The following is a 25,448-nucleotide window of genomic DNA, read 5'->3' on the forward strand; positions in this document are numbered from 1 at the left end:
ATGCTTTTTTCTTTATTGCTCATGACCTGTCTGTGATTTTTACTAAAAATATGCATGACAAAATCTTAGCCTTACTTATAGGCCCTAATGCTGCTTGCATTAAAGTCAGGTTCTTAATCTGGCCATATTTGTATCCAGACTAAAAGTCTTTGCTCCACTACCTGTTTGTTTGTTTTTTATCATGAGATATGTGTACAATCCAGTGGGTGAATAGTTTCCTTGACCCACACTTACATAATTCCCACTACATTGATGAGAATGAAGCATTGAAGGGGAAGTATATGGCACAGTGAATGGTTATATATGCATTTTATTTGTCCAATTTATCACAAAGAATACTATCAGAAAAGAGCTGTAAACCTTCCTTCTGGTAGAGTCCACATGCAGCTAGAACTCTGATAAAAGAAGGTGCTACTACTGGCAAGGAGAGACCTGATTCACTACCTCCCCTTTGTTGCTTCCACTAGCGGAACTTCATTCTGGCCAAAAGTAAAGCTGTGCTCCCAAAGCAATGCCTCATAGTGTGAATTTCCTGGGAACACAGAAGGGTCTGTCTGGTTCAGCGAAGTGCATTTTGCAGGGTGACTCTAGCTCTACGGCTGTTGATTTGAGTTATAGAGTAGCTAAGCTAATAGCTGAATTTCTGCTTTTTCTTACGGTGTTTAATAAGTGTCTTACTAAGGTGAATAATGTAATGCTAAATCAGTGCTCCAAACCTCTGAGTAAACATACACGTGATGAAATCATTTGTACTAGCAATATTTGTAATCTCATAGATCGAGACAGCTTGTTTTGGTTCATATAAATTGTAGTGTGAAAGATAAGCAAAAACAAACATTACCATTTGGAGCTGAGCAAATGTTAATGTTATTACGAAACAGACTGTTACATTCTTTCAACTGTGTACAGTACTTGTTTGGTATGGTCCAGGTTTTGACTGATTTGTCTGTTGTAAAATGTGCAATTTAAAAGGTTGACTTGGAAATTAGCTCACTTAGGTATCTTAAGTAGTTATATTAGATTCTTAAAATCATGATCTTGTATTGTCTGTGAATTGAGACTGTTTAATCTGCTGAAACTGGCACACAGTGCAAAAAATTAGTAATATTTTACCATAGTACATATCAAATTATATGTTTTCTCTCTCATTGTTTTTACTCTTTAAATTTACACCAAATTCTGCTGAGATAGTAATTAGAAATGTTCTTGCTCCAAATCTTGGATCATAGAATACAGATGTCATATGAGATGTAATATGCTCAACTGGACTAAAATTTTACTAAACCATTTTCTGCTACTTTTTAAAAAATCAACATTTGTTTTTATCAGATTAGAGTCTGAAGTTTTTATACTTCAAATTAAGACATCTGTCTCTGTTAGAGTTGGGTGAATATTGCAAACAGCAGATTCACTTTAACAGAATTCAAAATCCTTTTTATTTTCTTTAAGATGTTAATTATTCTCCATGAGTAATTTGCCCATTCCAAGTCTCTGTAAAATGTTCCTTGGGTGTGAGATATTTGGAAAGATTCACTATTCTCATGAGTGGGCAAACACCACAGTGGAATTGTGCCCACTTTTAACAGTAGTAAATATGTGTTTATAAAACTGCTTTTAATGTCAGACTTCTTCAAATGCCATTCATACTCCACCTTTATTACACACTGTGCTATAAATACACCTCTACCCCGATATAACGCGACCCGATATAACACGAATTCAGATAGAACTCGGTAAAGCAGTGCTCGTGGGGGGCGGGAGAGGGAGAGCTGCGCACTCCGGTGGATCAAAGCAAGTTCGATATAACATGGTTTCACCTATAATGCGGTAAGATTTTTTTGGCTCCCGAGGATAGCGTTATATCGGGGTAGAGGTGTACACAATTTTTTGAGTCCACAGTAAAATAATCTAAACCAGTGGTTCTCAAACTTTATTGGTTAATATACTGCTTTCTTTAAAAAATTGTGAACTGAAAGGATGGAATATCAAGCTCATGTACCACAATTCGGGAACCCTTGATCTAAACTGTAATCATGTACTTTCCTAAAGGTTGAAATTGCTATCTATGTAGCAGAATATAATTTTATCATGAGTATTTATAAGGTCACAATATTTATGTGGCTTTTAATTGAGATTTAATCAGGAAAAATTTTCCCTGAGAAACACAAGACTCACTTCCGCTTTTGGAGAGACCTCTTAGCTGAGTGGAGTGATATGAATCCCTCTTGCCAGAGAGTATTATCTCTGGCATTGCTAAGTTGATTTTATAATCTGAGGGAACTAAAAGGACCCTGGAGACCTATGTTTGTTTGCTCTATTCCTTTGTTAGATGTGCTCTGGCAAATTTTCCTTCTTATAAATCTTTGCACATTTTTTTTTTTCAAATCATCCCATCACTATTTGTCTTTCATGCACTATAATGTTTTGTCCATTGAGTTAGTCTTTATACTTTGTCTGGTTTTGGCTTTCCATCATTTATTTTTTTGCTTTTGTTCCTTTTAGTTTCTTTATAGTAGTTACCTGTTTTATTATATAAAATTGTGTAATTTAAATCCGATGACTCATGTTTTATTTTTATTATAATTCAGTCTAGCATAATATAGTTGAAACTACAGTAGAACCTCAGAGTTACAAAATGACGAGTCAACCACACACCTCATTTGGAACCGGAAGTACACACTCAGGCAGGAGCAGAAACCAAAAAAAAAAAAAAAAGCAAAGGCAGTACTGTGTTAAACATAAAGTATTAAAAAGGGGGGGGGGGGGGGGGGGGGAGCAGAATTTTTCTTCTGCATAGTAAAGTTTCAAAACTGTATTAAGTCAATGTTCAGTTGTAAACTTTTGAAAGAACAACATAATATTTTGTTCAGAGTTATGAACATTTCTGGTGGTGTTTGTAACTCTGAGATTCTACTATATTGAAAACTGAGTACAGTAAGAACTGTTTTAAGTGAAAATGCAAGAGACAAGCCAAAACTAAACATTTAATAGAGGCCGTCTTATTCAGTTTGCACACTATATGATAATTTTTTTTAAAAATGAACTGTAATAAATGGCAGAGACGGGTGAGAGAAAGGAAGCATGGGTGCAGCTAAATCCACACTAAAGGCTGCCTCAAAAGTGTAACCCATATCTTCAGTCTCTGCTTTAAGCTTTCCTGAGGGGTGCTAATAAAATTTTGCATTATCTTTTAGTTAAATATCAGCACTACTATATATATACACCTGCTGGTCACTTGAATTGCTACTAATGACATATTTTGTTGTAATTAAACTAGAAAAAGTGTGAGAAGGAATGAAATAATATGATCAACGTATTTGGGTTGGTTTATTGTTTTTTGTTTCTCAAAGACTGTTCAGGTGACCACAGAAGAACACATGTGCATATGATAGATTTCTGGAATAACTGTCCAGATAACTATGATTACTGGAAATGTTTGTTTTTCATTCTTTTATCCTTCAGACCTGTTCATCTTTACCTGCAGTACTTAAGTTTTGGAGAAGTAAAATGGTTTTACTTCCTTTGACCCAGCTATGGCTGCATCTGAATTCTATATCTTCTGACATTGCACTACTAGGGTTGCCAGGTGTCTGGTTTTCGACCGGAATGCCCGGTCGAAAAGGGACCCTGGCAGCTCCAGTCAGCACTGCTGATGGGGCTGTTAAAAGTCCGGTTGGAGGCGCAGGAGGGCTAAGGCAGGCTTCCTGCCTGCCGTGGCTCCACACGGGTCCTGAAAGCAGCGGCATGTCCCCCCTCTGGCTGCTACACATAGGGGCATCCAGGGAGCTCTACACGCTGCCCCCGCCCCAACCACCGGCTCCGCAGCTACCAATTGGCTAGGAACCGCTCTGCAGGCGGGGCAGCGTGCCGAGCCGCCTGGCCGTGCCTCTGCGTAGGAGCCGGAGGGGGGACATGCCACTGCTTCCGGGAGCTGCTTGAGGTAAGCGCTGCCTGGAGCCTGCACCCCTGATCCTCTCCCACGCCCCAACTCCCTGCCCCAGTCCTGATCTCCCTCCTGCCTTCTGACCCCTCGATCCCAGCCTGGAGCACTCTCCTGCACCCCAAGCCCCTCATCCTCAGCCCCACTACAGAGTCTGCACCCCTAGCTGGAGCCCTCACACACCTACACACCCCAACCTCCAGCCCAGAGCTCCCTCCTGCACCCTGAAATCCTCATTTCTGGCACCACCCTGGAACTCGCACCCCCAGCCCAGAGCTCCCTCCCATACTCCAAACCCCTCAGCTCCAGCCCCGAGTCCCCTCCCATACTCTGATCCCCTCAGCTCAGCTCAGCTCTGCTCCCCGAGCCCAGAGCCCGCACACCTAGCCAGAGCCCTCACCCCTTCCTGCACCCCAAACCCCTGAGCCAGCCCAGTGAAAATGAGCAAGCGAGTGAGGATGGGAAGAGCGAGCGACAGAGGGAGTGGGGGAGGGGGGCCTTGGAAAGAGATGGGGCAAGGACAGGGTTTCGGAGGAGGGGCAGGGCAAGGGTGTTTGGTTTTGTGCGAGTAGAAAGTTGGCAATTATAAGTTGATATTATTGCCAGTAGCTTATGCAGGGCACACCAACCAACATTTTCAAATTAATTTCAGGGAGTGGCCTACCCCACCAATACTCCCACTTCTAGCCTCACCCTCTACCCCACACCTGCCTCTGCCTCGTGCTGCCTGGGGTGTGTGCCACCATGTTGGCCTTGCAATTCAAATCTACCCCCACAACCGACCGTTGGTTGCCAAAACCACCCCTCCTTGCAATACCAATGGCAGAAGCAGAGCAGAGGTCAAGTACATTATCCAGAAACTTGAGTGTCAGCCACACATGCACATTAATCTCTCACTGACTCATAGAGAGAGGCTGATGCATCTGATTCTGAATAATATAGATTTTATGCAGGAGATAACATTATTAAATTGGGAGTTGGGAGTTTTTCTGTTTGAAATGGAAATCTCCCTGACGTAGCAGGAGACTTGGTCAGTCTGTGTAGGGCAGCAGCAAAATGTGATATTGCTTTTAAATAGTTTCTAAAAATTTCTACTTTAAAACTTGAAACTTTGTGTATAGGTATTTCAGAAGGGGTACACTTAGTTAATATTTTTTATTTTAATAGAACAAGAAACTCTAAAATATAACAGATATGACATGGTAAATACAGTACAGTTATGATAATTGAAATAATTAGCATTAATATAAGTTAACATAATTGAGGGGAGTTCTCAGTATTTTGGAAACAGGATTAAGTTTCACACAGAATCATAGAATATCAGGGTTGGAAGGGACCTCAGGAGGTCATCTAGTCTGACCCCCTGCTCAAAGCAGGACCAATCCCCAACTAAATCATGGGTAAAGTAATAGATAACTGAAGCTTGGGCAAACAGACTAAAAATACATCAAGGTCAGTTGTGACAGATATTGGAACCCCATGCAGTATTTTTCAGGACCATTATATAAAATTTATGAATAGTTTATGTATGAGTGCGTTCTGCTCCATGCAGGAGGGTTACCACAGCTCCTCCAAGAACTAATAACAGAGCGCGGTGATTTAACGCGAGCGGCTGAAAGTGTAAACAACTCCAGAGAGGTACCGCCCCTGGAGGAATTTGCATCTACTGAGTCAAACTAGGTTTTCAGAGACAGAGAGAGAGAGGCTGAGTGAGGAAATTAGCATGACTCTTTGTCCAAGTGGGGTGCTAGCCCTTCCTAAAGGGTTGGAAAGTCAGTGTGCCTGCCTGGCTCCTAATGTAGAAGATGGGTGATTACCGGTATATATAGTGTGCGTTTAAATCTGTTTATTGTTTTTATATGTTTTCTCGGTGGTGGGGTGTCCTTAAAATAAATGTACACTTTCAAGAAAGCTGCGTGGTAACTTGTAACTGCTGACATACAGTGGTCATAGCCTTTGGAGAGAAAGCACAGTGCAGGTGCAGGCCTTGAGGCAGACTGGCTTCTTGGGGATATCGCAGTGTGTGGCAGGAGGCTGTGCAGCCTTAAAACTTGAGGTCAGAGGGAGTGGGATACGAGTCCCTGCCCACAGAGAGGTGATGGCTGAAGGCCTGAGACCTGACTGGGCATTCTGGAGTGGATCATGGAGTGTGAATACAGGTACATTTACCTTGATAACAGTGTGTGAATATTAGTTGTCAGGATCTCAACAGTTTATATAGTGAATGCTTATGCACTGCTTGCATGTAACGGGTTTTAATTATTTATAAATGTTAATTACCAAGTTCAACCATGCAGCATATTTTGCTTCAGCTGTGGTAACCGATTTAAGTATCAGTTTTGTATTGTTGCCACCAAAAGATCCATTAATTTCTTTCCATGAGTTATTCAAAATACTACTACTAAGTATAATAATTTGAGATGAAAAATCACTTGGGTTTAATAAAGAAGATAAATATTAAGTTTCAGCTCAAAATTGTTTTTCCATAATGCAGTGAAATACAGTGTGAACTTCAGTTTGTGTCTTTATTAGCTTCACAAGACTAGCATTAATCAAAATCTGTCTGACTGGCTTTGTGCTTCTTGGCCTAAATTCATATGGTTGTAAATGACATTAAAGTCTTCCAGAAGGAGGAAATGAAACCATTCTGTTTGGTGCTGATGATGTAACATCTCCAAAAATCTGGTTGTGTTTGTTTCATTGTAGCAAAGTCAGTTTTGTAGTGAAATTCAAGTTTTGTACTCACCTGCCTCTTTTGTCTACTGTGGGTCTGATCCTGAGTTTTCAACAACGTATAGCCCTTTGGTAGCATTATTCAGATTTCATGTTTTTAGGTAGATATAGTTTAGTAAGAAGCTACAATTATAAACAGATTATTTTAGTGAATCGTATATATAGATAGTGGTTATCTATCCTTTAAATTGTGTGTGCGCAGTTTACCAAATAAAGTATCCTAAATTAAATAACAATTTTACAGTAATTAGCAATTATTTATTATAAGTAACCCTTTCATATAATCTAATATTTTCTCAATGAAGAGTACTTTATATCCAGAGCTGTTCTTGAAGTTTTAGGAACACCTTGCACCACTCAACATTCTATCAATTTTCAAGGTATCCCCACGACCCTCATCAACACAACATTCTGAAGAGTGAAACAGGCAACTTAATATGTTTGAAAATTATACTAAATAGTTCAGTATCTGGGATCCTAATTTACATAATTAGCAAAAATGACAAGGTCCCAATTGGTGTGTGAAGTCCAGATGCCCCAAGTGCCTCAGACTTAGTCACTTAAAGCTTCTTTCATTAGTTATAACGATAATAGTATGCTTTTCAGATATGTATGAGAATTTTAAATTAGCCCAAGAATCAACTCTGTGACATCTGAGGTCTTGTCACCCAAACTCCACATGAATCCTACATACTATGAAACACTAACTCTATGCAATGGAGTAGTACAGTTGTGGGATCCAAGTAAGTCCTGGAAGCCATTGTGATGAAAGCATTTTTAGGAATATATGCACTTGTAGGTAAGGGTATTTGGTGTGTTAAATTATATGCATTTGTTTGTTTTTCAACATAAGCACCTTACAAGTAAATTTTTACTTGTAAATATTATGCAAACTAACTTTTAGATCATCTTCTTATAAGGTATTGTTATCTTCCCATCATCACTCTGATGTGGCTTGGCAATCCTAAAGCCCTACTCAAATTTCAGATTCTAAAGTATGTAGGTCTTCAATTCTAAATCCAATGGATTGTTTATGTGCCTATGCAATTCTTTCTTGAGGTGACCTTTTTTTAAGAATCTTTAACTCCCATTTGTCAGCTGTTTCTATAAATTGCTTTCGGTGACTAACAACTGGAAACTCTCATAGTTCCAGATTTGGATTTATATAAGCTGCTTAGCTGGCAATTTTTCTCTCCCTCTTCCCTGCCCTCCACAAACAATTACATTTGACTAGTACAGATATCTTTAAACGCTCCTTTCCTGACTCCTTGCTTGGAAATGACATCAATCTCCGGTGCTGCTGCTGTTTATCAGCAATGACTTTTTCAATTTGGGCTTTTTTGATCTATTCTAAAATCCTACATGATTTTATGATTAGTTGTGTAAATTACAGATGTCTTTTTTCCTCCAAGAGGTTTCCTCCAAGAGACTGTTTAAAAACTGTGGCACCGATCCTGTGGATCCATGATAGTAATGAAATACGACAGTTATGGCAGCTGCACTCTTTTGATGGCCACTCTTTGTGACCAAGTGGCTGGAAAAGTACTGCTCTGTGGGAACCAGCTGCTGGAGTTTTGGACGTTTGATTCCCCCTTATTGATTCAGCAGCATAACTAATAGGTGCTTGACTTCAAGCATGTGAGTGGCCCTGTTGACTTCAGTGGGACTGTTCACATAGTCATAATTATGCTGAATTAGAATTATGATCATCAAGGGGAGGCAAGGAGAGACGTAGTAAAACTGGAATATGTTCACTTCAGTTTAAACCAAAACATTATCTTTGGAAGTGATATTTGTTTTATGTTTTGGAAGGCTTCAGGGAGATATTATTTTTAAAAAGCTGATAAAGCAGTTGTCTTGGCAGAAGGGAACGAACTAGTGGATGGAGTCAGTTGAGACCATCAGAGATTCATGATAAAGGCACTGCTATGCAGTTTATCACTTGGTTTAACACAGAGATATCACTTCTGTGTGTTCATAATGTACCTTGTGTAATTCTGAGCTGTGATGTTGCAGCAGTGAGTCAAAAGGATCTCATGGTGCCAGAACTGTGACTCTCACCATTCATAGTTTGTAACAACATTTTGTGTGTTCAACATGGTACTAAGATGTAGCTGTATTAGAAAATGTGACTCTGAAATGATGCTACAATACACATTATAGAGTTACATAGGCAGACTTATTTTGTTTGATAAGTCAGACTTCTTCACTGAGCCAAATTAAAAGCAATACAAATCCTTTCGGTTAATCCATAAGTCTTTTGAAGGGTACTCCTGGGGGAATTCTGTGCCACTTTGCATGCACATATTCAATGAGCCCCACAGATGGCTATTTTTTTTGTCAGGCCAGGTCAGGAGACAGGGTCTGTGGGATGCTGGAGGATGAGGGGGCTCATAAGGGCTAGTGGGGGGGAGGACAGACTGAGGTGGGGGCTGAATGGGAGTGGAGGCACAGGGCCGTGGGGGGAGGGAGATTCAGAGAGACACGGGGACGGGGGAGGTGGGCCAGAGCTACATAGAGACAAGGGAGTGGCTGAGTGAGGGCACAGAGACACATGGTGATGTGGGCGGGGTGCAGAGCTACATAGAGACAAGGGAGTGGCTGGGTGAGGGCACAGAGACACATGAGGACGGGGCAGATGTATCTGACTGAATGGGAGAGGCTAGGGGTCAGCCAGGGTCTGCATTGGGGAAGCTCCCTAACAATCCCTCCCTTCCCCCCCTCCAAAAAAACCCCAAACAAACATGTTTCATACTTTTCCCACCCATACCCAACAGCCCTCCAAGTTCACACCCAGGCTCCTTCACAGCAATTTGCTTCCCTCCGTTATCCCTGACTCCCCCAAGCCTTTGTGTTGCTTCTGAGGTGTGTGGGAAATACGGTTCTGTATTGTAGTTTAAATTAATTATTAACTCAGAGTTCTGTATTAATATGCCTAGTAAGAAATCTATTTGTCAAAAAACATTTCCTGAATCTTTTTTGTTGTCTGTATTGTTAGATAGACTTGCTGATAGGTATTATGAAATAAATGACCAAAAATAATTGAAACTGGTGTAATTATATTGTGTTATTTTGACAAATGAAATATGCAGAATTTTGCAGAATTTTAAAATATTGTGCACAGAATTTTTATTTTTTTGGTGCAGAATTCCACCAGGAGTAGAAGGTGAACAGTTGATGAGTTAGTCAATAAATATATTTGTACCTAACTTACGTAGGTATTGTTTAAAGCTGAATGGAAATGTTGGTGTACTTGAGTTGGAGTTCTGAGAGTTTACATTTGAGTTAAAAATTTTACGTATAATGTGAACATGGGACAAAAGGTGTAACTTTAAAACTAGTTTCTTATTAAAGAAAATATAAATATTATAAAACAAATATCACATGACACTTTATTTTTGCCATGAAGAAAATTGGGTGTTTAAAATGTTATATTATGACTCAGAAATGATATTTCCCATCAGATTTAGTGGTTTAGGAACACACACTATGTACAAGCCAATTCCTTTATGTCCAAATCTGACCATGGTTACGCAGGAGATACAGTTTTTTTTTCTTCCTTTCTTTCTGTAGCACTTCGGATTTCTGGGGAGTCACCCCTATGTCCTGTTGCTGAGAAAAGAACTGGGCTTATTGTTCATCATTGTTAAAATTATGACCAATTCCCTTATGATAGTTTGTGTTCCTACCCTTCAAATACCCCCTTCCCCACCTCTGCTCTGGGCCACTTTCATGAGAGCATTCTCAAACAAGAAGTGGTATCTCTCTTACAGTGAGGAGAGATAGAATAGGTTCCTCCTCAGTAGCAAGGGAGGGGTTTTAGTTGACATATTTCCTAGTCCACAAAAAGAAAGGCAGTTAGAGACCCATTCTTTACCTCTGCTATCTCAACCAGTTTATTCACAAACTCAAATTTCACGTGGTCATGGTGGCATCTATTATAATTCCATCCCTGGAAAAAGATATGTGGTTTACAGTTCTCAGCATGGATGCCTATTTTCACATGGACATTCACCCCGCTCACTGACAGTTTCTCAGATTCATAGTTGGCCCCGACCACTTTCAGCACAGAGTACTCCCTTTTGGCATTGCTGCCACCCACAGGGTCTTTACTAAGGTGTTCTCTGTTGGAGCAGCCTATAGCAGATGATATGGTTTCACCATCTTCCTCTACCTCGATGATTGGCTCCAGATTGCCAGGTCCATCACAGCAAGGACTTACATGCCGAGAGATAGGTGTCAGGTTATGAATGTTGTCATAGACCAGATCATAACCAACACCAGAGTGCCTGTCACGATCCCCCCCCCCCCCCCCCCCGCCTCATGCACTTACATCACACCTTTCGGAAGACTCCACCTTCAGTGTAAACTGACTATTTTTACCCTTTGTTTTCTATGGTTTAACCAGTTACTGATCAATGACAGGATCTTTTCTCTTATTCCATGACTGCCTACTTTGCTTAAGAGCTTTTAGTGTGGGACCTTTTCAAAGGTTTTTTGAAAGTCCAAATATACTAGCAACTGGATTACCGTTAACCACATGCTTGCTGACTCCTTCAAAGAACTCTAATAGATTGGTGATGCATGATTTCACCTTACAAAAGCCATGTTGACTCTTCCCCAACATATCATGTTTATCTATGTTTCTGATCATTCTGTTCTTATAAACAAATGGAGTAAGCCAATATAATTCTCCTGTTTCTTGTTTTGTCATGTCTTGCTGCGTGACATGAGATTAGCCTTCTGCCACTCTGTTTCCCTATCTGTACAATGGAGATAGTGATAGTTACCCTCCTTAGTAAAGTACTTAAAGATCTACAGGTGAAAAGCACTACATAGTTGCTAAGTATTATTATGATAAAATTCATTATTGTTTAAAGGGATATAACAGTATTAACATACTCTTCTCCTTCAGTGTTTCAAAATTTTATTAAAATTGAAAATGTACCCTTTCAGATTACCTTGGAACAATACACTTTGGAGTGATCACGGATAAACAAATTGCAAAGGAGATCTCGTTGACGCGCTCGGGAAGTCTGTACCTTCATAGACATGTCAACACTTCGCTTGTGAGTACTATTATTATTACTTAACATTTATATTTCAGTAGCAACCAGAGGCCAACTAGGTTGGACCCATTGTGCTAGGCACTATATAAACATAGAGTAGATGACAGTGCTTCAAAGAGCTTTCATAAAGCTGTTATGTGCTAGAAAGCAGAGTATTTAAGAACTGACATTTCCATAGTGTAGTATTTATTGTCCTTATGTGGAAGATAAAAGTAAGTAATTGTGTTTGAGTTTTGTTAGTTTTAAATAGTGGATGCTATTGTGTTTGTACTGTGTTTTTAAAAGTAACATACCAATTAGTTCCATTCCTGATGCTGGCCTGACACTTCATAGCAGAAATAAGAATGTCCATACTGGATCAGACCAATGGTCCATCTAGCCCAAGATAGGCAAAGTATTCTACATTTTCCAGTTATTCTTTGTCTATATACATCTTCCTTGCTGGGTCTGATGATTGACTGGGGACTGGCTGATGGAGAACTTTTGTTTTGCCAATGTTCAGAGTTAGCCCTAGGCTTTTGTAAGCTTCAGAGAAGCAATTAAGAGCTGTTTGAAGAGTGTGCAACTACAGCACAATCATCTGCGTACTGGAGTTCGTTTTTTATTGCTGATATTACTTTAGTTCTGGCATGGAGACGAGAGAGGTTGAAGAGGTTGCTGTCAATCCGATATTGGATGACAATGCCCTGTAGTAGACGGTCTTGGGTTAGTGTTTTCATAGCTGCTAAGAAAATGGAGAAAAGGGTGGGTGCCAGTACACAACCTTGTTTTACACCAGTTCGGATGACAAGGGGCTCAGAAGTAGAGCCACTGCACAGGATGGATTCAGTCATCTGGTCATGGAGGAGTCTTACAATGGTGATAATTTTGCTTGGGCAGCCAAACTTTGACATGATTTTTCACAGAGCCTTACGGTTGACAGAGTCGAAGGCTTTGGTCAGATCGATAAAGGCCATATACAGCTCCTGGTGGTGGTCTTGACATTTTTTCTGGATCTGCCTGGCTGTGAAAATCATGTCAGTGGTGCCTCGTGATGGTCTGAAGCCACACTGGGACTCTGGAAGTACTTCCTCTGCAGGAGGGAGCAGGCGATTCAGTAAGATTCTAGCAAGAATCTTTCCAGCGATGGAGAGGATGGCAATGCCTCGATAGTTGCCACAATCAGCCCTGTCTCCCTTTTTGAAAATGGTGACGATGTTAGCATTACGTAAGTCAGCAGGGATTTCTTTGGTGCACCAGATTTTGAGGAGCAGCAATTAAAGCTTGTTAGTCAGTATTTCTTCCCCCGCTTTCAGTACTTCAACTGCTATGCCATCGGGACTTGGTGCTTTATTGTTCTTCATTTTTTAAATTGCTTTGCAGACCTCCTCGGGTGTTTGGTGGGTTGCAAGAGTTTCCCAGATTGGGTACTGAGGAATGGAGTCGATGGTGTTGTCAGTCACAGTTGAGTCTCGATTTAGAAGCTTTTGGTAGTGTTCCTTCCAGCACTCTCTGATAGATTTGTTTTCTTTAAGAAGGGTACTACCATCTTCGGAGCTCCGAGGTGTGAGGCCACATGAGCTTGGTCCGTACAGGGTCTTGGTCTCACTTTAAAAAAAAAAAAAAAAAAAGGGGTGTGGGGACACCTATATTTACTAAGTATATCAAAATGAACAAAGGTTTAGTGTGAAAAACATTTGATAGAGAGGAGCATGTTGCCCCAGTCCATATTTAATCCATTTATAATGTAAACAATAAATTCCATATTATATTGGCTGTCTTTCACAGCTCTTGAGTAGTGCCTTTGTATCAGGGGAAACAAATTATGTTGTCTGGGATAATAGATGTGAATAAATGATATCAGAATGAGAATGATGTGAAGGAAAAGCCAGTAGTGGCAACAGAATTTTAGTGGCCAAAAAGAGACGGAATTAGTTTATCACTTATTCTGTGATGGCTGTGAACAAGAAACTTCCACTTCAAAGTTCCATTCCATACATGAAATATCCATGCTGCCAATATACTGGAACTGGTATCAGAGAAGTCATAGGGTGTAATAAGTAGAAAGGTAGGGATTCTGATGATGATCCTTCTTGCTATACCCTTCAGTCTCTTTGATAGTTCTACTTGATAAGAACCTAGGAGAAACACAGACCACAATGAACCAAATCCTGCTGGCTTTACAACACAGGTGCACCAATAATCATACATGTTATAGTTTTCCACCATATTTCCTATGATTAATTTATCAGAAAAAACAAACTCATATACCAGAAACTGCAATGAAGTACTGAATATTGCTTTGGTGATAAGGAGTACTTTTTTTTAAAAGGGCGGAGAGGGGAAGGGCAGTCAGTATGATACATTGTTCCATTTAAAAATGGTGTTGGGACAAATGAAAATACAATATGCATTGAAACACTCGAGCCTGAAAAATCCACTGAAGTAAAATATTGTAAGCAAAAGCAAGTGATATTCCCACCTTTCTCTGTAGTATACACTTGCATGGTATATAGTCCAAACCAAACCTCAGGGAGATTGCGTGGGTGGGGTAATTGTAATAACAGCAAAACGTAAACTTCAGCCTACACTAGCTGTCTCATTTCTCTTTTCTGCCGAAAACTGGAAATCACAGGGAAGTGGGGAATTTCCAGCAGAGAAAATGAAAACTAGTCAGAAGAGATTAGCAAATTTCCCCGAGAGATGGGTGCATCCCAAAAAGAGGTTCTACAGAAAATGAGATAGCCAAGAACAGTTTCTTAATAATGCAGAACTTTGACAAATTGCTATCTCCCTCCCCTTTTCTCCATCTTTTTGAGTTAGCTTTTGCTGTGCATGATTTTGTTTAATGAAAGGGAATGTTTTCTTGAAAATTTTGAGCCTGAAAAGTCATGTAACAGTTTCTAGGAAGAAATTGAACATTCTAAAATAAAATATGAAATTTTCACACTTCTAAATGAAAAAGATAAGTAAGTATTCTTTGTCATACTAGTGTGTTTACATTTGTAATTAGTGGTTATTATTTAAATTTCTATTTGATTTTGTTAGATCAAATTCTTCTTCGAGTGATTGTTCACGTCCATTACACATTAGGTGTGCGTGCGCCGCGTGCATGGACGTCGGAAACTTTTTCCCTTAGTGGCTCCCGTCGGGCCGGCGGGGCCCCCACCTTCCCGCCAGAGCGGCGCCCCGCTCCAGGGTATATATATCCCTGCCGACCCGACCCCTCCAGTTCCTTCTTACCGTCCGTGGCGGCGTTGGAACAACTCTGTCTCTCGTCTGAGAGTGTCCCTTAGCACATTAGAGTTATCTAGCAGTTATCAGTTAGTTGTGTAGTGTTTAACCAGTAGTTAACGGCTCATTAGAGTACTTAAAGTTCCTGCCGGGGTTGTTTGTTCAGCCCCGGCACCGGCCCCGGGCGGTGGGGTATGCCACACGCCCAGGGTTTCAAGGCCTGTGCCACGTGCCGCAGGCCTATGCCATTGAGCGACCCCCACGCTTCGTGTCTCCGTTGCCTGGGGGAGGCTCACCAGAAGGAGCGCTGCAAAATCTGCAAGGCCTTTAAGCCCAGAACTAAAAAAGAGAGGGACTTTCGCCTTAAGCAGCTGCTCATGGAGACGGCGTTACAGCCCTCCACTTCGACGGCACCGTCTGCCTCCGTGCGGAGCGCCCCGGCTTCGGTGCGGGAACCGGCGCCGGCGGGTCACCCGAAGACCGCGGCACCGACCCAGCGGGGAAGTGCACGACGCCGATCGTCTTCGCCGGCAAAAGTGAAGGGCCAACCTAAGGCCCGAGGTCGCTCCCCGCACAAGAAGGCGGCACCGGTAAAGACCTCGAGTGCCCCTAAGGCCGACACGGCCTCATCACGGACCCCGGTAGTGGCTCCGGCGCCGAAGGGCCCGTCGAGCCCCGGGATGAGCGCGTCGAGCGAGGATGCAGGGCTGGAGGAACTGGTGGAACAGCCCTCCACTCCGGACACGTTTGAGGCAGCTAAGGACCTCATTGCCTTGTCCGTCGAGGCCCCGGCACGCGCTGAAGGCGCCCCGCCTATGCTGCCGCGCAGAGGCAAGCCGGCGATGGTGCGCCCACCACGGTCGCCGTCTCGGCACCGTTCCAGGGACCGGTCCCGGTCGAGCTCCGCCTCGGTGGACTCCCGGTTGCCCTCGGCGCAAGAAGCACCGCAGCAGTCGGGCTTCAACAAACGGCCGGCACCGACTCAGCAACCGAGCACGAGTCGGCACCGCGAAGCATCGGTGGCTCGTTACCCGAGGCCGACCAGCCGTAGCCGTTCCCGGTCCCGCGATCACCGGTACCGTTCCAGGTCCAGGTCGACGAGGCGCCATTCCAGGTCCTGGTCGCGGAGGCGCTACTCCCCAAGACCGGACCGGCACCGTCCCACGGCCCCACCGTGGCCTTCCAGGTCACCGTCCGTGGTCTCGGGGACTGACTCAGACCGATACGGCGGCTATGCCCGTATGTCACAAGCCAGCAGGGACTACGGTCAGTCACAATGGGGCCAGCCGAGCCAATGGCCATTCTGGACACCCTGGGCCTACCACCAACAAGAGCCCCCATCGGGAGCCTCGAGATCCGGGCCATCCCGGTACCGATCCCGCTCCCCGCGGCACCGTCCGCCATCGTATAGGGAGGCAACGGTCTCTAGACCACCGGAGCAGGAAAGAGTGGACTCGGCACCGAGTACGGTACCGTCCCAATCCCACGCGGCGGGTCAGGCCGCAGAGGAGCAATTGGCTGATGCCGGATTGCAGGACAATGAGGATGGGCAGAAGGCCCTGACCTCTTCCTCCTCGCCAGATGAGGCGGTAGCGGGCACACTGGTGTCCGGCCCTCCCCCGATTGACCATCGGGCGCACCAAGACCTGCTTCGCCGGGTAGCCCTCAATCTGGGCTTGCAAGCGGAGGAGACCATAGAGCAGGACGACCCCATGGTCGATATCCTGAGCCCAGAGGGCCCCTCCAGAGTCGCTCTCCCGATTATACGGACAGTACAGTCCAACTATAAGACGGTGTGGCAAACACCGGCCTCCAGTGCGCCAACTGCAAGGGGAGTGGAGAGGAAATACTTCGCCCCATCTAGAGGGTTTGACTTCCTCTTTCTACATCCGTCCCCCTGTTCACTGGTGGTCTCGGCAGTCAACGAAAGGGAGCGACATGGCCAGCAAGCTCCTGCCCCCAAGGGCAAGGAAGCTAAGAGATTGGACCTATTCGGGAGGAAAGTCTATTCATCGGGGGGCCTGCAACTGAGGATCGCCAATCAGCAGGCGATTCTAAACAGGCATAATTTTAACTCTTGGGCATCAGTCGCCAAGTTCAAGGACTCCCTCCCACCGGACGCGCATCCGGAGTTCACGGCCCTGGTGGACGAGGGAATGGCAGTGGCCAAGACCTCCTTACAGACCGCACTGGACTCAGCCGACGCGGCGGCTAGAACAATCGCGTCGGGAGTTGTGATGAGGCGTTCGGCGTGGTTGCAGGCTTCAGGTCTCCCGCCGGAGGTGCAGACCACGCTGCAGGACCTCCCGTTTGAAGGTTCGGGCTTGTTTTCCGACCAGACGGACGCCAGGCTACATAGCCTTAAGGACTCACGAGCGACCCTTAAGTCGTTGGGTATGCACACGCCGGTAACGCAGCGTAAGCCCTTCAAACCCCAGCCGCCGCAAAGGCATTACCACCCTCGGCCCCGACACGAGCCTTACCGCCGTCGAGGCAGGGATAACAGGCGGAGACGTAACAATACGCCTAACCAGGGCCAGAATCACAGCCAGGGCAAGCCGCAGCCGGGAAATAAACCAGGCTTTTGAAGCTACGCCCGAGGACAGCGTACCACTTCATATACCGGATCCTCATTTGGGTTTCAAGGACCGTCTGTCCCAATTCTACCGGGCCTGGTCGCGCATAACATCGGACCGCTGGGTCCTGCGCACAGTGAAGGCGGGCTATACCCTCCAGTTTTCCTCGCCCCCTCCCTACCATCCCCCTTCCCCGTCCCTCTTCAGGGACCCTTCTCACGAGCAACTCCTCATACAGGAGGTACAGACCCTTCTCGCTGCAGGAGCAGTAGAAGAAGTCCCTCTGGACCTAAGGGGAAAAGGATTCTATTCCAGATACTTCCTGATCCCCAAGGCGAAAGGAGGCCTCCGTCCTATCTTGGACCTGCGCGATCTAAACAGGTTTCTGATCAAAGCGCGCTTCCGTATGGTCTCCCTTGGCACTATTATCCCATCCCTGGATCCGGGGGATTGGTATGCTGCCCTCGATATGAAAGATGCCTATTTTCACATCGCAATCAATCCGGCCCACAGGCGTTTTCTGCGCTTCGTCGTCGGACAGCGCCATTTCCAATTTATTGTCCTGCCCTTCGGCCTGGCGTCAGCTCCACGGGTGTTTACAAAGTGCATGTCCGTGGTAGCAGCCTTCCTTCGAAAAAGAAGGATGCGTGTGTTCCCGTACCTGGACGATTGGCTACTTGCGGGCAGGTCGGAGGCCGAGGTCCGATCTCACGTGACGCTGGCCTTGCAGACGTTCGACAAGCTCGGCCTCCGGGTCAACGTGCCGAAATCCACGTTAGTCCCCACACAAAGGCTGGACTTCATAGGTGCTACCCTGGACTCGGTAACGGCGTGAGCGAGTTTACCAGAGGCACGGTTCATGTCAATTCACGGGGCCATAAGCTCGGTCCAAAAATTTCCCACGACAACGGCAAGGTGTTGCATGCAGCTTCTGGGGCATATGGCAGCTTGCACACACGTGGTCAGACATGCCCGGCTGAGACTCCGGCCTTTACAGTTGTGGTTCGCCCACACGCATCGCCCCAACAGAGACCCATTGGATCAAGTAGTCACGATCCCGAACCAGGTGCTCAGCTCACTACGCTGGTGGCTCGATCGCCAGCAGGTATGCGAAGGGATCCCCTTTGCCGCCCCACAACCCACTCTGACGTTAGTGACAGACGCATCAGACATGGGCTGGGGGGCGCACCTGGGGGAACTGCGGACCCAAGGGCTGTGGTCCGGAGAGGACAAGCTGCTTCACATCAATCTGAAGGAGCTAAGAGCGGTTCGCCTCGCCTGCCAGACCTTCCACGCCTTCCTAAAAGGTCACAGCGTGGCAGTCCTGACGGACAACACTACCGCCATGTTCTATATAAACAAGCAGGGCGGGTCCCGGTCTTCTCCCCTCTGTCGCGAGGCACTCCAATTATGGAACTTCTGTATAGCCCATGCGATACACCTCATCGCGACGTATCTTCCGGGAATTCAGAACGGCTTAGCAGACCGCCTCAGCCGATCCTATCGAATGCACGAATGGACACTGAGAGGAGACCTCCTGCATTCGATCTTCCGGAAGTGGGGGTTTCCCCGGGTGGATCTGTTCGCCACCAGGGACAACAGCCAATGCCCTCAGTTCTGCTCGTTCCAGAACCTCAGCCCGGGATCATTAGCGGATGCTTTCATGATCCCATGGGGAGGGAGCCTAAAATATGCCTTCCCTCCATTTCCACTTATACACAAGGTTCTTCTCAAGACCCGCAGGGACAGGGCAACGATCATACTTATTGCCCCAGCCTGGCCTCGCCAGCATTGGTTCACGTCCCTGCTGGAACTGTCCGTAGCCGATCCAATCACCCTTCCCCTCCATCGCGACCTAGTCACGCAAGACAAAGGTCGCCTACTCCACCCAAACCTGTCTTCGCTTCATCTCACCAGGTTCAGCAAATCCTCCTTAATAGTAGGAAGCCCTCTACAAGGGCAACATACCTGGCGAAGTGGAAAAGGTTCTCCCACTGGTGTGAGCCTCAACGCATACAGCCTTTACAGGCCTCGGTTCCGTCCATCTTGGACTATTTACTGCACCTCAAGAATCAAGGGCTTGCTCCCGCCTCTATTAGAGTTCACTTAGCCGCTATTTCGGCTTTCCATCCGGGAGAGTTGGGAGTGTCAGTATTCTCCAACCCCACTGTGGCCCGATTCCTCAAGGGGCTGGAAAGGGTGTTTCCCTACTCACGCCCGCCGGTTCCGACGTGGTCTCTGAACCTAGTCCTAAATAGACTCATGAGTCCTCCCTTTGAGCCCCTGGCCACTTGCTCCCTCACGCACCTCTCGTGGAAGGTGGCGTTTCTCGTGGCCATCACGTCGGCCAGAAGGGTATCAGAATTGAGGGCCCTCTCGTCGGAACCACCCTATACGGTGTTCCATAAAGATAAGGTGCAACTTAGGCCGCACCCCAAATTCCTCCCAAAGGTGGTGTCACAGTTTCACATGGGGCAAGACATTTGCCTCCCGGTGTTTTTCCCAAAACCCCATACGGATCCTCACCACCGCAGCCTACATACCCTGGATGTCCGAAGGGCGTTGGCATTTTACCTGGAGCAGACCAGGTTGTTCCGCAGAACACCCCAGCTGTTCATTGCGATTGCGGAACGTATGAAAGGCTTGCCTATCTCGACACAGCGCTTGTCGGCATGGATTGTGCATTGCATACGCACTTGTTATGAGCTCGCCAATGTTCCGGCCCCGGTTATCCGGGCCCATTCGACTAGAGCCCAAGCGTCCTCAATGGCCTACTTGGCGCAGGTCCCGATCCAGGAGATCTGTAAGGCAGCCACCTGGTCGTCCATACACACGTTCACAGCCCATTACGCGATCCATCATCAGACCAGAGAGGACGCGATGGTCGGCCGGGCTGTGTTACAGTCAGTTGTACCTTGACTCCTACCCACCTCCAATGGTAAGCTTGGGAATCACCTAATGTGTAATGGACATGAACAATCACTCGAAGAAGAAAGAACGGTTACTTACCTTCTGTAACTGTTGTTCTTCGAGATGTGTTGTTCACGTCCATTACACTTCCCACCCTCCTTTCCCTCTGTCGGAGTCTCCGGCAAGAAGGAACCGGAGGGGTCGGGTCGGCAGGGATATATATACCCTGGAGCGGGGCGCCGCTCTGGCGGGAAGGTGGGGGCCCCGCCGGCCCGACGGGAGCCGCTAAGGGAAAAAGTTGCCGACGTCCGTGCACGCGGCGCACGCACACCTAATGTGTAATGGACGTGAACAACACATCTCGAAGAACAACAGTTACAGAAGGTAAGTAACCGTTCTTTTTAGTGACCCAGATTTTTATATCATTTATTCATACAAACATCCTGTATGTATTTTATCAATTACAATGTAATTAGGAGAAAGATAGTATAATTAGAAAAGTGCTGTTTTTAATAGTTTCTAATTACAAGAGAAGTAAATGATTATTCCATAGTCTTTGGTTATAATCATCTGTTCACATGGTGTGATGATTTAGTTGGGCAAAAGTGGCTGCTGCTATACATAAGCATGCTCTCATTTTCTTTAATAATAAATACGTATGTTGTGGTGTTCAACTGCTTTGATTTGCAGACATTTACTGGGAGGCTCAGAACTACGTATAGTCCATAAAGTGGAGAGGAATTCTAAACAAAGGCAGATTAAATTGTTTTATAACAGTGGTCAAAGTTATTTTCTGAACAGAATTGCCAAAACAGTAGTGTTCTCTTATGCCAAATAATTGTTTTAATACCTCACAATAACCCACAAGGGTTGGTTGCCATCAAATTTGAGGTCAACAAACGTTTGATTACACTGCTCTACAGCCAAAATGCTTCTGAAATAAATGTAGTCAAACTTTACTAATACTGGGTCACTGAGAACAAAAATGATGCTTAAAATTGTTGATTGGCTCTAGTTTTCAAGATATGCTATTGGGTCAGAATATACGACCCTTGACTTGGGAATGGCGGAGGATAAGTGAGTTAGAAAGGGAAGGGATCTCAATTTAAACCAGAAATGACTAAAATACATCTTTGACTGGATCTATGAATAAATCTATGACTGGGTTTGGACAGTACTTGCTTTTTAGGCAAAACAATGAATGATGCAATCGGAAGCTGGTATTGCGTCATACATGATATGAATTGCATCATGTTATTCCTAGAAGTCATGGATGATGCAATCATAACGAAGCTTACATCACTCTGCTGAACAAATTGCCCTATATCAGCTCTAGAAATCATACAGTGTCGTGCTCTCGTATTTGTCAGTGTTTGATTTTGCAAAGGGACACATTTCTGTTTAGCCAAAGTGAGCAGAGATGCCTCGTACTTGTGTGAACAGTGCAGATAACTTCTGCTATGTTTGTGGTGAAGTGACTTTTGCATCACAAAAGCACAGTATAACCACTATGGTTAAGAAAGCCTATCACCTTTATTTTTGCTGCAAAATTGGAGATCAGGACAAGAGGTGGGCCCCACACATATGCTGCAACACTTGTGCAACAAATCTTCGCCAGTGGTTGAACAGGAAAAGGAAATCTATGTCTTTTGCAGTGCCAATGATTTGGAGAGAGCCAACAGATCATACCAGCAATTGTTACTTCTGCATGGTGCCTCCAGTTGGGAAAGGTGTGTCAAAGAAGAAAAGGTGGACTGTGCATTATCCAAACATTCCATCAGCTATACGCCCAGTACCCCACGGAGGACTGCCGGTTCCTGATGAACCTGAATCATTCTCACTTGAGTCAGACGAGGAAGAGGATGAAACTTCTGGTCCTGAACCATCAATGTCACAGGACCCACATTTTCTCCCATCCTCCTCCTCTGAACCACACCTCATAACACAAGGTGAACTGAATGACCTTGTCAGGGATTTGGAACTACCCAAGAGTAAGGCAGAGCTGTTGGGCTCCAGACTACAGCAGTGGAATCTCCTGGCAGGTGATGTTAGGGTTTCCATGTTCCGTGACCGTCAAAAGGATCTTGTACCATTCTTCTTCATGGAAGGTGATCTTGTAACCTGCAACAACATGGATAGTGTGATGGCAGCCCTCAACATCGTTCACGATCCAGATGAGTGGAGACTGTTCATTGATTCGTCGAAGACGAGTTTTAAAGCTGTTTTACTGCATAATGGCAATGTTTTGCCATCAATTCCAGATGGTCATGCAGTCATATGAAGGAAACCTATGACAACATGAAACAATTTTTGAGGTGCATAAACTATGACCAACATCAGTGGCAGCTTTGTGGCGATTTGAAGGTTGTTGCTCTCTTGCTTGGTCTGCAGACTGAATACACAAAATACTGCTGTTTTCTCTGCGAATGAGATAGTCGTGCAAGAGATTCCCACTACATCAAGAAAGATTGGCCACTCCGACAGTCATTGGAGCCTGGGAGGAAAAGTGTTCAGCATCCATCACTTGTTGAATCAAGGAAGATTTTGTTACCACCCTTACACATCAAGCTGGGTCTGATGAAGAACTTTGTCAAGGCCATTGACAAAACACAAGCAGCTTTCAAGTACCTCCATGGAAAATTTCCAAGGTTAAGTGAAGCTAAGATAAAGGAAGGTGTCTTTGTTGGTCCTCAGATTCATGAACTTCTTCGAGATGATGCATTTGACCATGCACTGCATGGCAAGGAAAAGACGGCATGGAAAGCCTTCCAGTTAGTGGCAATAAATTTTCTCGGAAACAACAAGGCAGACAACTACAGGTTGTTGGTGGAAAACCTCCTCAAGGCATACAAAAGCCGTGGTTGCAACATGTCACTAAAGATAGACTTTTTTGCACTCTCATCTAGATTTTTTTCCACCGAACTGCGGAGCAGTGAGCGACGAGCACGGCGAGCGATTTCACCAGGACATTGCAACAATGGAGAAACGCTATCAGGGCAAATGGAGCCCATCAATGCTTGCAGACTATTGCTGGACAGTGACAAGAGATGCTCCGTTTAATGAATACAAGAGACAAGCCAAGAAGTGCCGAGTAGACACTGAATAGGACTAAACTATGTTTATAATAGTTTTTTGCCTTTTATTTCATAATAAATTTTATTTATATAACCCTTTTGCTGATTTTTAAAGTGTTACATAAATAGGACAGGTGAAATATTATCATGTAAAGCAACCATAAATACATGAAAAGACCTAGGTTTACAATTTATGATTAAAACTCTACTATCTACACAATATACATAGACATAAAATGTAAAATCTTAGAAACAGTAGCCAATCAGTTGTTTTAATTGTCATATTTGAATTCAGCACATCAAAATAAATAATAAATAGCACATTTTATCTCTGAAGCAGAAGATTTCTCAAAAATTGTAGACCAGTGTTACCAAGGAATGTGAGAGAATATACTCAAATGTATAGAATTTTGTAAACTTCAGTGTTAAGAAATGGCACATGGATTGGACATAACTGTTAATGGAAATGTTAATTATGTTTAATGTATTTTTCCTTAGTAGGAAGCTTTAATCTGCCCTTTGTTTTGGGAAAAATAAATACTTTCCTTGTATCATTACAAAAATCCATCTTATTCTGGTGCAAAATATTTCAGAAATGTGAAGACAAAGGGGCTCTAGAGAGCTCAAATGAAAATAAGATGTGCTTTTGCCCTGCCATCCTGAAATATACTTGTTTGTGCGGTACTCATTTTGCTCTAAAGATACCCGATTTATCACACTCAAGCAGAAAAATTACTTAAGTGAGTTAACTCAAAAAGGCTAATCCTAGTGTCAGCTATGTTCATAGAGGCTGAGAATATTAATTTTGGTTGAAATTGATGAAGCTGGAGGAGCAAGGAAGGACCTGAAATGCAACTTTTAGAATAGCTGTTTGGTGTAAAGACCTTATCTCTGTGTATATCCTCATTAACAGTGGAAATCGTCGGGAGATAAGGCATGTATTTACAGTTTATTCTACTCAAACCATGATGAAGGATTTTCATGTATCACATGAAACAGTAACTGGTGTCTGTGCAAACCTATGATAATGGTGCATGATAAACAGCATGCTTTAATTCATGAAAGTGACTCCAGAATTTAAATTCTTTTTTTAGAACATTGAATTAGTTAATCACAGTCAGTGATACCAAAGCTATTGAATTGCAATCACAGCTACGTCAGGATCTTAAAGGAGATGCATTTAAAGAGAGTCAATGTGATGAAATTAGAGACATAGTGGGGAGGTTTTTCTGGTGTCCCACCATAATAAATCAAGGTGAGTGGCAATATTAATCTGGAAACTGAGGTCTTTCACATTAGTGAAAATAAACACAAGAGGAGATTTGTATCAGGTGTAGAGGAGAAATAAAGAGATCTAAAGTCACTTGAGAAGCATTTTGGAAATAGTTTTGAAATGGATACATATTGATGGCCCAGAGTCTCCACACACTTTTATAGAAATATACACATTTTCTGGGAGGGAGGGAGAGTGGTCGGGGGTCTGAGTGTAAGAAAATATAAAAGTGAAAAAGAACCTGCTTGGTAGAGCATATGTTGTTGACAAGACTAATATGATATTTAAGCAGGTGAGAGTTAAATATAACCTTCCCAATCAAAATTCTTTTATCATCTGCAAATAAGATCTAACATGCTAAAGGATTATGATGCAATTGTTTATTTCTATTCCAATTTATCTCTTCCAGTCTGTCAAACAAACTTTATTGTTGAAAAGGGGCAGATGGCATTAATTTCATTAATTTGTTAAGCCCAACTATGTGCTATCTATAATACCGAAGACATGGTTCTTGCACAAAGAACCTTGCAGTCTAAATAGACAGATAATGGAAAATCCACTTGGAGACCCAGAGGGAAGGTTCTGTTTTAATGGTGGTTTGGTTTGGTTTGGTTTTATAATAGCTGAGACACTGAAATTTTACTGACATGGGTTATCATT

General features: G+C 44.1%; 1 protein-coding gene across 2 annotated transcripts in view; it reads left to right on the forward strand.

Annotated features, from left to right (window-relative positions):
• Positions 1-25,448, forward strand: part of TXNDC11 (thioredoxin domain containing 11) — a gene marked incomplete in the record, with an annotated part of 105,442 nt that overhangs the window by 43,439 nt on the left and 36,555 nt on the right. For both annotated transcript variants that reach the window (XM_034784082.1, XM_034784083.1), the window contains 1 exon segment: positions 11,630-11,742. In XM_034784082.1, the coding sequence (XP_034639973.1) occupies positions 11,630-11,742 (113 nt within the window).

The sequence above is a fragment of the Trachemys scripta genome, chromosome 10 (genome assembly GCF_013100865.1).
Source record: "Trachemys scripta elegans isolate TJP31775 chromosome 10, CAS_Tse_1.0, whole genome shotgun sequence".
Lineage (NCBI taxonomy): Eukaryota > Metazoa > Chordata > Testudines > Emydidae > Trachemys > Trachemys scripta.